Source organism: Choloepus didactylus, chromosome 14 (genome assembly GCF_015220235.1).
Source record: "Choloepus didactylus isolate mChoDid1 chromosome 14, mChoDid1.pri, whole genome shotgun sequence".
In the NCBI taxonomy this organism is placed as follows: domain Eukaryota; kingdom Metazoa; phylum Chordata; class Mammalia; order Pilosa; family Megalonychidae; genus Choloepus; species Choloepus didactylus.
Genome location: NC_051320.1, coordinates 96353285 through 96367117, shown reverse-complemented (window position 1 = coordinate 96367117; position 13833 = coordinate 96353285). Strand labels below are relative to the sequence as shown.

The 13833-nt window shown below is 42.2% G+C and overlaps 1 protein-coding gene across 1 annotated transcript in view; it reads left to right on the top strand.

Annotated features, from left to right (window-relative positions):
* The window catches only part of LOC119508915 (maestro heat-like repeat family member 5), a 101822-nt gene that overhangs the window by 33384 nt on the left and 54605 nt on the right, over window positions 1–13833 (top strand). The window contains 2 exon segments of the mRNA XM_037802622.1: window positions 10121–10260; window positions 10535–10688. Of these exon segments, the coding sequence (XP_037658550.1) occupies window positions 10121–10260; window positions 10535–10688 (294 nt within the window).

Genomic DNA, 13833 nt, shown 5'->3' with positions numbered 1-13833 from the left:
CCATATAATATAAATATCCATATATTCCAAATATTAAACTGGTATATAGTCATAAATAGTTTTTTTGAGTCTCATATTGTTTTTCAGATTTGTCTATCAATACCTGTTTATAGTTTCCTTTGTTGATCTCATGAATCAATTTTTCTCTTTATGAATTTAGGATCATGGGTCTTACTTTGAAAAGACTTTCCTACTCCAACATTATAGTTCTCGTTTTTATATTTAGCTTTGTAAAGCTTGAATTTATTTTTGTTCATAATTTGATATAAGTATCTAACTTTATTTTTCCTCAACTGTCTAACCAGTTGTCCCAATGCTGCTCATTAACTAGTCCATTTTCTTCCCTGATGACGTGAAATGCCTTTACCATATTCTAAATTCCTATACTTGTTAGGTTGGAAGATATAAACATTTTTTATGCAGGTTTTAGTATCCTCTGCTAAACTGGCTTGAGGAATACATACAGAAATTTATGTTTCTACTAGAAAAGTGTTTTACTGTACACCCCCAACTTCAATTTTTTGTGTGTGGTTTTTGCCAATAGTCAAAATAGTGAAATGTTATTTTAGTCCGCATTTCTTGGATTACTAAAAATAGTGCCATGTTATATGACTTGTTTATTCACATCTTTTGTCCATTTTTCAACTTTGGTGTTTGATTTCATGTTGATTTGAAAGAATTCATTATATATGAAGAATATTATCCTCTCCTGTGTGTTGCACACAGGTTATTATTTGCCTTTAAATTACATTCATGGTCTTTTTCAAAATAAAGAAGTTTTTTAATTTGTGGGAAAAAAATGGAGAGTTTAAAATATTCACAGATAAACAGAAGCTGGAAGAGTTTGTTAACAAGAGAACCGACCTACAAGATCTACTAAAGGGAGTTCTACCAGCTGAAAAATAAAAGATGGGAGAGAAAGGCTTGGAGGAGAGTATAGAAATGAAGAATATCGGTAAAAGTAACTAAAAGGATAAAAAAAGAAAAAATAATATGCGGGACACTGTTATCGAGTTCCGACTTGGCGGGCCTGGGCCAGGGGAACTGATCAGCCCCTAGGAAAGGTAGTGGGGCACGGGTGGTAGCGCCCTCCACGGCCCCCCGGGCCTGAGAAAGTGGAGCCGAATGCAGGCCCCATTTCCTCACCCCAAAGTACAACCGTTGGGGAGGGCTTGCCGGAGAAAACCCCCCCCCCATGCCTTACCCGCACCCTCCACCCTCTTCGTTACCGGAGCAACTCCCGCCCCTTTTCAATCAACCTCCGCGCCCTCTCAGAACCAATCCAAGCCTTTAACCCTTACAGCTACCCTGCCCTCTAAACCGCCCGATAGAAGCTTGTACTCTCCCCTAATAAACTCTCTTGGCTTCTTCACCCTAAAAGAAACGTGTCCCGCCTGTTCCTTCTCGCCGCCCTCCACACCTTGCACGCCTCCGCCGGGGACCGGGCCCAGTCCCCCGCCTCGCCCTCGCCTCCGGGAAAGAGCCCCTGCCGCCAGTACCCTCCGAGCAATCCCGAGAGCCTAGGATTTAGCTACCGGCCGCCACCCCCCCCCCAGACGAATCAACTGTGACCGCAATAATAGATCTGACAAAAGTCAAAGATAAAACAGTTGAAGTACTGCTTTTACGGTAATAATATTGAATATTAATAGATTAAATGCTCCAATCAAAAGACAAAATGGATAAAAAAAAAAAAGCAGGATCCATCTATATGCTATCTATAAGAGATTCACTTTAGACCCAAGAACAAAAATAATTTGAAAATGAAAGGATGGGAAAAAATATTCCATGCAAACAGTAACCAAAAAAACTTGAGGGAGCTATACATATATCAGACAAAATAGACTTTAAGTGTAAAAGTGTTATGAGACAAAGAAGGACATCATAAATTAATAAAAGAGGCAATTCACCAAGAAGAAATAACAATCATAAATATCTATGCACCTAATCAAGATACCCCAAAGTACATGAGGCACACTGGCAAAACTGAATGGAGTAATAGAGAGCTCTACAATAACACTGGGAGACTTCAACACACCACTCTCTTCAATAGAAAGAATATCTAAACAGAGGAACAATAAGGAAACAGAGAACCTAAATATATGATAAATGACCTAGACCTAACAAACATATATAGAACATCGCACCCCAGAACAGCAGGATATCATTCATCTCAAAAGCTCAAGGACCATTCTCCAGGATAGACCACATGCTGGGACACAAAACAGGTCTTCAAAATTAAACAAAGCACCTTCTGGGCTTATCATAATGGCATGAAGCTGAAAATCAACAACAGGCAGAGAACTGGAAAATTCACAAATATATTGAGGTTAAACAACACACTCTTGAACAATCAGAAGGTCAAAGAAGAGCTAAGAGAAATCAGTAAATATCTTGAGACAAATGAAAATCAGTACACAACATATCAAAACTTATGAGATGCAGTGAAAGCAGTGCTGAGAGGGAAATTTATAGCCCTAAACACCTACATTAAAATGAAAAAAAGAGCTAAAATCAAACACCTAACTGAAAACCTGGAGAAACTAGAGAAAGAACAGCAAACTAATCCCAAAAGCAAGCACAGGAAAGAAATAACAAAGATTAGAGAAGAAATAAATTGAGAACAAAAAAACAGTAGAGAGAATCAACAAAACCAAAAGTTGATTCTTTGAGAAGATCAATAAAAGTGACAAACCCTTAGCTGGACTGACAAAGACAAAAATAGAGAACATACAAATAAATAAAATCAGAAATGAGAGGATCTGACACTACCATGGACTCCACAGAAATAAAAAAGATTGTAAGAAGATACAATGAACAACTGTATGCCAACAAACTAGACAACTTAGATGAAATGGATGGTTTCCTAGAAACACACAAACAACCTACACTGACTCAAGAAGAAAGAGAAGACCTGAAATAATCAATCACAAGTAAAGAGATTGAATCAGTTATCAAAAAACTCCCAACAAAGAAAAGCTCAGGACCAAATGGCTTCACAGTTTAATTCTACCAATCATTCCAAGAATTTTAATACCAATCATGTGCAAACTCTTCCAAAAAACTGAAGAGGAAATACTGCCTAACTCATTCTATGAAGCCAACATCACCTTGATACCATAGCCCTGATAAAGATACTACAAAAAAAGAAAATTGCACACCAGTCTCTCCAATGAATATAGGTGTAAAATCCTCAACAAAATACTTGCAAACCAAATCTAACAGCATATTAAAAGAATTACACACCATGATGAAGTGGGTTTTATTCCAAATATGCAAGGGTGGCTCAACACAAGAAAATCAATTAATGTAATACACCACATTAACAAATCAAAAGGGTAAAACCACATGATCATCTCAATTGAGGCAGGAAAGGCATTTGACAAAATCCAGCATCCTTTCTTGATAAAAATACTCTGAAAAGTAGGAATAGAAGGAAACTTCCTCAACATGATAAAGAGCATATATGAAAAAACCACAGCTAACATCGTATTCAACAGTAAGAGACTGAAAGCTTTCCCTCTAAGAAACAGAACAAGACAAGGATACCCACTGTCACCACTGTTATTCAACATTGTTCTAGCTAGAGCAATAAGGCAAGAAAAAGAAATAAAAAGCATCAAAATCAGAAAGGAAGAAGTAAAACTGTCACTATTTGCAAACGACATGAATTCAATATTTAGAAAGTCCCCAAAAAACTATGACAGAGCTACTGAAATTAACAAACGAGTTCAGAAAAGTGGCAGGATACAAGATCAACAAGCAAAAATCAGTAGTGTTTCTACAGACTAGTAATGAGCTATCTGAGGAGGTAATCAAGAAAAAGATTCCATTTACAGTAGCAACTAAAAGAATCAAATATCTAAGAATAAACTTAACCAAGGATGTAATGGATCTGTACCCAGCCCACTACAAAACATTGCTGAAAGAAATCAAAGAAGACATAAATAAATGAAAGGGCACTCCGTGTTCATGGATTGGAAGGGTAAATGTCATTAACATGTCAATTCTACCCAAGTTGATCTACACATTCAATGCAACACCAATCAAAATTCCAACAACCTACTTTGCAGAAATAGAAAAGGTAATTATGTAAATTATTTGGAAGGGTAAGGGGCCTCAGACAACAAAAAACATCTTGAAAAAGAAAAATTAAGTGGGAGGACTCACACTTACTGAATTTAATGGATATTATAAAGCTACAGTGACCAAAACAGCATGGTGTTGACATAAAAATAAGACATATTGGTCAATGGAATAATTGAGAGTTCAGAAACAGAACCTCAGATCTATGGACAACTGATTTTTGACAAGGCTCCCAAGTCCACTCAACTGGGATGGAATGGTATCTTCCATAAATGGTGCTAGGAGAACTGGATATTCATATCCAAAAAATGAAAGAGGACCCCTATCTCACACCCTATACAAAAATTAACTCAAAATGGATCAAAGACCTAAATATAAGAGTCAGTACCATAAACCTCCTAGAAGAACATGTAAGGAAACATCTTCAAGATATAGTGATAGGCAACAGTTTCTTAGACCTTACACTAAAAGCACAAGCAACAAAAAATAAATAAATAAATGGGACCTCCTCGAAACTGAATATTTCTATGCTTCAAAGGACTTTAACAACAGGGTGAAAAGGCAGCCAACCCAATGGGAGAAAATAATTGGAAACCACATATCTAATAAAGGTTTGATATTCAGAATATATAAAGAAATCCTACAACTCAACAATAAAAAGACAAACAACCCAATTAAAAAATGGACAAAGACATAAATAGACATTTTTCCAAAGAACAGATATAGATAGCTAAAAAGCACATAACGATGCTCAATTTCACTAGCTATTAGGGAAATGCAGATCAAAACCACAATGAGATTTCATCTCACACCTACTAGAATGGTCACTATTAAACAAACAAGAAACTGTAAGTGTTGAATATGGAGAAATAGGAACACTTAGTCACTGCTGGTGGGAATGTAAAATGGTACAGCCATTGTGGAAGATGAATTGGCAGTTCCTCAGAAAGCTAAGATAACGTTGCCTTTTGACCTGGCAATCCTGCTACTGGGGATATACCCAGAAGAACTAAAAGCAGGGACACGAACAGACGTTTGCACACCGATGTTAACAGCGGCATTATCCACAATTGCAAAGAGATGGAAACAACCCAAGTGTCCATCAACAGATGAACGGATAAACAAAATGTGGCATATCCATACAATGGAATATTATTCCACCATAGAAAGGAATGAAGTCCTGAAGCACACGACGATATGGATGAACCTTGAGGACATTATGTTGAGTGAATTAAGTCAGACATAAAAGGACAAATATTGTATGATCTCACTAATATGAACTAATTATAATATGTAAACTCATAGACAAAATCTAGAAAATAGTTTACCAAGAGATAGAATGAGGCTACAGAATGGGGAGCATTTGCCTAATATGTGCAGATTTTTTAACTAGGTTGAGTTTAAATGTTTGGAAATGGATAGAGGTGACTGTCGCACATTACTGTCAGTATAATTAACAGTGCTGAGTTGTATGTGAATGTGGTCAAAAGGGGAAGTTTAGAAAATGGATGTCACTCAAAGGAAAGCTAGAGATTAAGACATGGAACCATAACAGTGGATCAATGACCGATTAACTGTACAAATATAAAAAAAATTTCTTTCATGAACTAGAACAAATGTATGACATTATTACAAGGAGTTAATAGAATGGTATATGGGGAAAATGCACCTATTGCAAACTATTTCAAACTATGGCCTATAGTTAACAGTAATACATTAATATTCTTTCATCAACAGTAATAAATGTGCCACACCAATGCTAGGGGTCAATGATGAGATGGATGTTTTGAGGTGATGAGAATGTTCTAAAAATTGATTGTGGGAGAACCTAAGATGGCGGCTAGGTGAGACAGGGCATAAAAACACCTCCATGAAAAATACTAGATAAAAGCCAGAAAGTGACCCAGAACACCAGTTCCAGCGATGCATCAGCTGGACAAGGTCTGCTAAATCCACAGGGACTGCGCACTTGTTGAAACAGAGAGTCTGCATTTGGAAACAAATGAGTGAACCGGCTGAATGTCCGGCGGCTGCGCTGTGGTGTGGGGAAACCATGGGTTAGCGTTTGGAGGTGGACTAGTTCTTTTTTTAAAAAAAAAACAAAAGTGGCTGCAGATACGGCAGCAAGAACCACGCAGTGAAGTGCAGCAGGAATGGGCTGCGTAAACGCCTCAATATCTGACATGGAAGATAGCCTTTTGTATACCAGCTGCTAATTGTCTTGGAGCAAGGAAGATAGACGTTAGCCAAAAGGGGAAAAAAAAAAAACCACACCCCTTGCAGCCATCTTCATGGCAGGCTGGAAACGCTCCTGCCTGGCACAGGCACCACAGCCCAAAGACGCACACCAAGGGACCCAGTGTGACAGAAAATGTTTCCAACAACACAAGCACATGCCACAATATCGGGTGTAGACAATAGCCTTTAGTGCACCCACAGCTAAATGTCCCGGAGCTGGGAAGGTGGAGCTGTGCGAAAAGAGGAAAATTAACACGCCCCATTCAGCCATCCTTACAGCAGGCTGGGAAGGCCCCTGCACAGCCTGGTGGCCCAGAATTTCCCTTGAGGGATGGCGCACACTTGTGACGTAGCACAGCCATCCCTCAGCAGAGGCCCTAAGAAGGGCACAGCTGGGAAGAGGGATCCACTCGGAAATCCCAGGGACCATACGACAATACCAAAGACTTGTGGGTCAGCAGCAGAGACAATCTGTGGCAAGAACAAACTGAAGGTTTAGACTCTTCGAACAGCCTTAAATCTCCAGGAACACCCAGGAGGTTTGATTATTAAAGCTGCCCTGCCTCCCTAACCGCTCAGACACACATCCCACATTCAGGGTGGACAGCACCAACAACACATCCAAACTTGGTGCACCAGTTGAACCCCACAAGAATCATATCCCCACACACCACAAAGACAAATTTGGGGAGAACTGACTTGAGGAGAATAGGTGACTCACGGACGCCATCTGCTGGTTAGTTAGAGAAAGTGTATGCCACCAAGCTGTAGTTCTGACAAATTAGAGACCGGTGCTTCAATAATCCCTCATATCCTAAAAGAATCCTATCAAGTAAAGCAAATGCCAAGAAGCCAAAAATAACAGAATATTTTAAAGTATATGATAAAACCAGATGATATGGAGAACCCAAACCCAAACACCCAAATCACAAGATCAGAGGAGACACAGTACTTGGAGCAATTACTCAAAGAACTAAAGACAAACAACGAAAGCATGGCACAGGATATAAAAGACATGAAAAAGAACATGGCACAGGATATAAAGGACATGAAGAAGACCCTAGAAGAACATAAAGAAAAAATTGCAAGAGTAAATAAAAAAATAGATGATCTTACGGATATAAAAGAAACTGTTGGCCAAATTAAAAAGATTCTGGATACTCATAGTACAAGAACAGAGGAAGCTGAACAATGACTCAGTGATCTCGAGAACCACAGAACAGAAAATGAAAGAACAAAAGAAAAAAATGGAGAAAAAATTGAAAAAATCAAAACGGGTCTCAGGGATACGATAGATAAAATAAAACATCCAAATTTAAGACTCATTGGTGTCCCAGAAGGGGAAGAGAAGGGTAAAAGGTCTAGAAAGAGTATTCAAAGAAATTGTTGGGGAAAACTTCCCAAACCTTCTACACAATATAAATACATAATGCATAAATGCCCAGAGAACTCCAAATAGAATAAATCCAAATAAACACACTCCAAGACATACTCTGATCAGACTGTCAAATACTGAAGAGAAGGAGCAAGTTCTGAAAGCAGCAAGAGAAAAGCAGTTCACCACATACAAAGGAAACAACATAAGACTAAGTAGTGACTATTCAGTGGCCACCATGGAGGCGAGAAGGCAGTGGCATGACATATTTAAAACTCTTAGAGAGAAAAATTTCCAACCAAGAATACTTTATCCAGCAAAACTTTCCTTCAAATTTGAGGGAGAGCTTAAATTTTTCACAGACAAACAAATGCTGAGAGATTTTGCTAATAAAAGACCTGCCCTACTTCAGATACTAAAGAGAGCCGTACCAATGGAGAAACAAAGAAAAGAGAGATATAGAGAAATTTAACAGACATATATAGAACATTACATCCCAAATCAACAGGATACACATTCTTCTCTAGTGATCATGGAACTTTCTCAGAATAGACCATATGCTGGGATGTAAAACAAGCCTCAATAAATTTTAAAAAAAAATGAATTTATTCAAAGAACATTCTCTGACCACAATGGAATACAAATAGAAGTCAATAACCATCAGAGACTTAGAAAATTCACAAACACCTGTAAGTCAAAAATGAGGGGGGAGATGAAAACATTCCTGGATAATCAAAAGCTGAGGGACTTCATCACCAGTAGATCAGTCCTGTAAGAAATGCTAAAGGGAACTGAGCAGGCTGAAAGGAAGGTACACTAAACAATTGACTGAAACCACATGAAGAAATAAAGATTTCCAGTAAAGATCACATGGTAAATATAAATATCAATACTACTGTATTTTTTATTTGTGTTTTTTGCAAATAAAGTTTTACTGGAATGAGGGCCAGGGTTAGGGTGATCTAACCTACAGGATCTAAAAGACATAAAGTGTAATGATAAATCAGTGGTTTTGGACTCAATATAAAATATGTAATTTTTGACAAGAACTACATAAAGGTGGGGGAATGGAGGAGTATAGGAACATAGTTTATGTGTCCTATTGAAGTTAAGTTGGTATCAAAGAAAACAAGAGTGTTATAGGTTTAAGATGTTAAATTTAAGCCCCACAGTAAACACAAAGAAAGTATCAGAGAATATGATCATAGAGATGAAAAGCAGAGTATTGGTTACAAGAAGTAGGGGAAGGGGCATTGGGGAGTTAATAAGAAATGAGTGTAGGTTTTCTGTTTGGGGTGAAGGGAAATTTCTAGTAATGAATGGTGGGAAGGCGATAGCATTGCAACATTGTGAACGTGATTAATCCCACTAATGGAATGCTTGGGAGGGGTTGGAATGGGAAGATTCATGCTGTATATATGTTTCCACAATTGAAAAAAAAAAGTCTAAATAGATAATGACAATTACATGCCAAGGATGATCCTGGATGGGATCTGAGGATGGAGGAGAGGAGGCTCAAAGTGACACAGTTGGGACATAAGGGAAAAATGAAATATAGACTATAGACTTTGTATCAATGTTGAATTTTTGGAACTTCTTAGCTGCACTTAACGTGTTTGCATAAACGAATGTTCTTGTTCATGGAAAATGTATATGTGAATTATATTGTTTGTTCAAGGATGTGTGCAGCTTGCTCCCATATGTTCAGAAGACAGAGCAATAGATGATGGATGATGGATGATAGGGAGTGAGGGACGGAGGGAAAGAAAGAAATGGTGGTGTGACAGGATGTTAAAGTTGGTGGATCGGGGTATCGGGGGAGGGGGGTCAGGGAATGCTAGAGTTCTGTGTATGGGGTTTGTAATTGCTTTTGCAACTGTTCCTGTAAGTTTGAATTTATTTCAAAATAAAATTCAACAACAAAAAAAATTGATTGTGGTGATAAATGCACAACTGTGTGATGATACTGTGAGGCACTGATTGTATACCTTGGATGGACTGAATGGTGTGTGAATATATCTCATTAAAATTGCATTTAAAAAAATCAGTTAGGCAAACTGGGGCCTCTGGGCTGGCAGCCTGTGTTTTTTGTAAATAAAGTTTTATTGGAATGAGGGCCAGGGTTAGGGTGAGGCAAGGGAGGCAGGGTCATGCAAGTGCAGGACTGGGCACTGTCTTGATTTAAAATGCTGATTCTTTGTTCTTTGTGGATGTTTTGCATTCATTTTATTACTGTTGCATTAAAATATTACTTCTCTTGATTACCAAGTTTTTTGGCACCCATTAAAAGATTTTGCACCTCGCCCTAGTCCCAGCCATGACACCCAATGTAAGGAGATCTCTTGTGACAGTGGCTGTCCAGGGTGAGTAGGTGGCAGGAGTGGGCGCTGCCAGCAGCGGTTGCTCTGTTCTCTCACACAGCTGCAAGAGAAGTTCAAACGGATTGGGCAGCTGGTGGGCATGCTGGGTATTCTGTGCCAGGACCCCGACAGGGCCACCCAGCGCTCCAGCCTGGAAGGGATGGGCCACCTCTACCAGCTCCTGATGCGCCAGAAAGGTGGGCTCCGTGGGCCGCACAGTGGGCCCAACTCATCCAACTGCAGCCTCAGCCCAGAAGCCAGCCTCCCCCAAATCTGCCCCCAAACCCAACCCTGACCTCTCATCAGCCCTAACCCTCTAGTGAGCTCACCCTGACTCTCTGACCCACCCGGACACCTTCCGCAAACAGATGCACCAGTGGTCCCTCCCTGATTCCCACACCTGTCCCAAATGAGATGCCAAGTCCACCTTTGCCCCACCCTCGCCCCTGCCCGATCCCTATCCCTGGCCAGCCAGGGAAGTTTCACAGGTAGAAGCAAGGACCCTCAAGCTGCCCCCCCAGCCAGGTGTGGATGGAGCCCCGCTCTGCAGCAGTGGAGACCAGAAGGCCCCTCCCACAGGGTCCCCCCAGGACCCCATCTTCCAGCTCAGCAGCAGCCAAATCATCAAGGTCAGAGCCCTGGAAGTCGTGGGCAGCTCCAGAGGGGGTGGGTGGTGGGTGCCGGGGCCATGCTCTGCTCCCACCCCAGCTGCCGCCCCCTCTGACAGGACTCCTGGCTGGATCCAGGGGCGAGTGCCTGGGCCAGGGTCTCCCTGCATCTCCTGTGGTTAACGGAGAGTTCCGAGGAGCCCTGGGTGCTGGCCTGGGCTGGAGGTGGGGATGTGGTGGACTCTGTTGCCAGCTAACCCAGCTTCGCCCCAGCTCTCTCTCTCACGGCTGTGTGACCTTGAGCAACCCCCTTCTCCTCTCTGAGCCTCAGCCAGCCCTCTGTAAAACAGGCAGACAGGGTGGGGTGCCGGCTCACTCTGAGCACCTGACAAGTGATGCGCCAGGAGGCCCAGGCGCTCTCGGGAGGCTGGGAGCATATGTCCAGATGTGGTCAGGGTAGTCAAGCCCAGAGACCACATAAGGGGCCTGACTTCAGTGGCCGCATCCCAGCACATCCCAGGTCCTGAGGTACTGGCACCTGGAGTTCCTCCTGGCACAGGGCAGGCTCATGGCTGCCCCCAGGGATGGAGGGGACCCACTACTGTCAGATGTGCCCCCACTCAGTTTCCTTTTTTGTGCCAGAGGAAGGAGCTGCTGGCTGTCAGACAGATGTGTGCATCTTTAAATGCTGGACACACAGGGCAGCAGCGGGGGGGGGGGGGCACAAGAACTGAGGTGCCCCGGGACCCAGGTCCCACTTCCTGTTGCACATTTGCACCGGGGCACACCCATGATGCGTGGGGACAGGAAGTAGATACACCTGCTCACTCTCCCAGGGGTTGGGGTACAGCCAGGCAGGTGTGGGGGGAGAAGGGACAGCACGTATCAGGTGCTGGACAGCTTCGCTAAGGCTGCTGGGACAAAATCCCACCAACCAGGGGGCTGAAAGCAGGAGAATCTACTCTCACAGCTCTGGAGGCAAGAGGTGTGAAATCAAGGTGTGTGCAGGCCACGCGCCCCCAGGAAGCTCTGCGGGAGGCTCCTTCTGCCTCATCCAGCTTCCGGTGGTGGCTGCCACCTCTGCCGTCACACAGCCTGCCCCCACGTGCTGTCGCCTCTCTTTCCGTCTCCATATAAGGGCACCAGTCACTGGATTTGGGGCCCACCCTAACCAGGCAGGCCCTCATCTCGACTTGATGACATCTGCGAAAACCCAATTTCCAAATAAAGTCACATTCACAGGTACCGGGGACCAGGACAAAGTATTTGGGTGACCCAAATGAACCCACTACAGGTGCCTACCACATGCCAGGGTCTCACAGATGGAGCCCACCTCAAATTTATAAATATTCTCAGGACTTTTCAAACTTTCCCACTTACAGCCTGCACACACGCACCCACCACACCCACCAAACACACACACACACACACACATTTATGTCACTTCACACCTCTGTGCCTTTGCAAATACTTTTCCCTTCTTATCAAGAGCATCCTTCCCTACTTCTTCCTTTTCTGATCAACTTCTACTCATCCTTCAAAACCCCACTCAGGCCTGTGCCCTCTGAGGAGTCATCTCTGACTTTCTGCCCCACACTGCGGGCTGAACAGATCTCACTTTTCTCTGAGTTTCTTTGCCTTCCTCGTTGCCATCTTCCCACTGGGTTATAACACAAGTGGCCTCTTACCAAGGACAGTTAGAACCCCAAAAATGACCCCTGAGGGGAATCCACTTAAATTAGGCATCAACATTTTACAGTGAACACTGCAGGGGAGGGGAGTTTGATGAGAATTTTATCTTGAAAAAATGCAACCAAGATTATGAAAATAAGTTTCTCTTAGATCTTATAAAATGCCTGTTATGGCCACAGTGCTCAGGAAAAGGTGTCTTCTGTGATTTTCCCGCCAGAGTTGTGTGTAAACATCGCCCAAGGTCCTCCCCTGAGTCTGGCCTTCACAGCATGGCCTTTCTTCGGAAATGTCCCAGCCTTCCTCGTTTCCCAGAGGGCCTCTCTCAGTTCTCTGCAAGTCTAACCCTCCTCCTCTGTAGCCTGCCATGTCACCCTCCTCGCCGTTCTCCCCTCTTCTGCTGCCATCTGGCCTAAATGAGCCAGACTCTTCGTGGCTCAGCAGTTTCTCCAACTCGTTTGTCATCACTGCCATGAAATCCTGCGTCTCTGTCACATTCTGCCTCTTCAGCAAGTTTTGTGGCTTGACTTTGCCCTGGATTTGAATAGTGTGAGCAGGACTGATGCACAAGGGGCTGGTGTAGGCTAGGCAGGGCTGCGTTCCAAGGAGACACATTTACCAAGACACCTGTTCTCGGTGCTGGTGATACGGCGACTTCAGCTGGACTGCTCTCGGGGTTGAACATGTGGCAAACTAAGGCTCCTCCCTCCCTCTTGTCAGTCTACCCCATTAGATGTTGAGCTAGAGGTGGGGTCTCATTCATCCTTGTTTCCCAGGGCCCAGCACAGCCTGGTGAGATGGCAGACTTTTTTTTTTTATAATTAACTTTATCAAATAAAAAAACATTTCCAAACCAAAAAAAAAAAGCAAAGCAATGGGAAAAACAAATATCCTGAAATAATTTCATTCCTTTTAATACGCTCCTACCATACCAAAAGAAATTTAACAAACCCTAGTCACACCTGAGCATTCCCATATCCTTAAGATCACCCTCAATATCTTGTCTGTTCTTATCAGATTATCATTCCCCCTTCACTAGCTGCTAACTATCTCTAGGTCCCCTATATTCTACAATGTAAGACACTTATTTTACATTTTTCACAGAGTTCACGTGAGTGGTAACATATCTCTCCTTTAGTGTTTAGCTCATTTGACACAGCATTATGTCTTCAAGGTTCATCCATGCTGCCATATGTTTCAGGACTTTGTTGCTTCTTACTGCTGCATAGTATTCCATCATGTAAATATACCATTTTGTTTATCCACTCGTCTGTTGAAGGACATTATGAACATCAGTGTGCAAATGTCTGTTTATGTCACTGCTTTCAGATCCTCTGGGTAACTACTGAGAAGTGAAATTGCTGGATCATAGTAACTCAATACCTAGTTTTCTGATGAACTGCCAAACTGTCTTCCAGAGTGGCTGTACCATTATACAGTCCCACCAACAATGAATAAGAGTTCCAACTTTCCACAT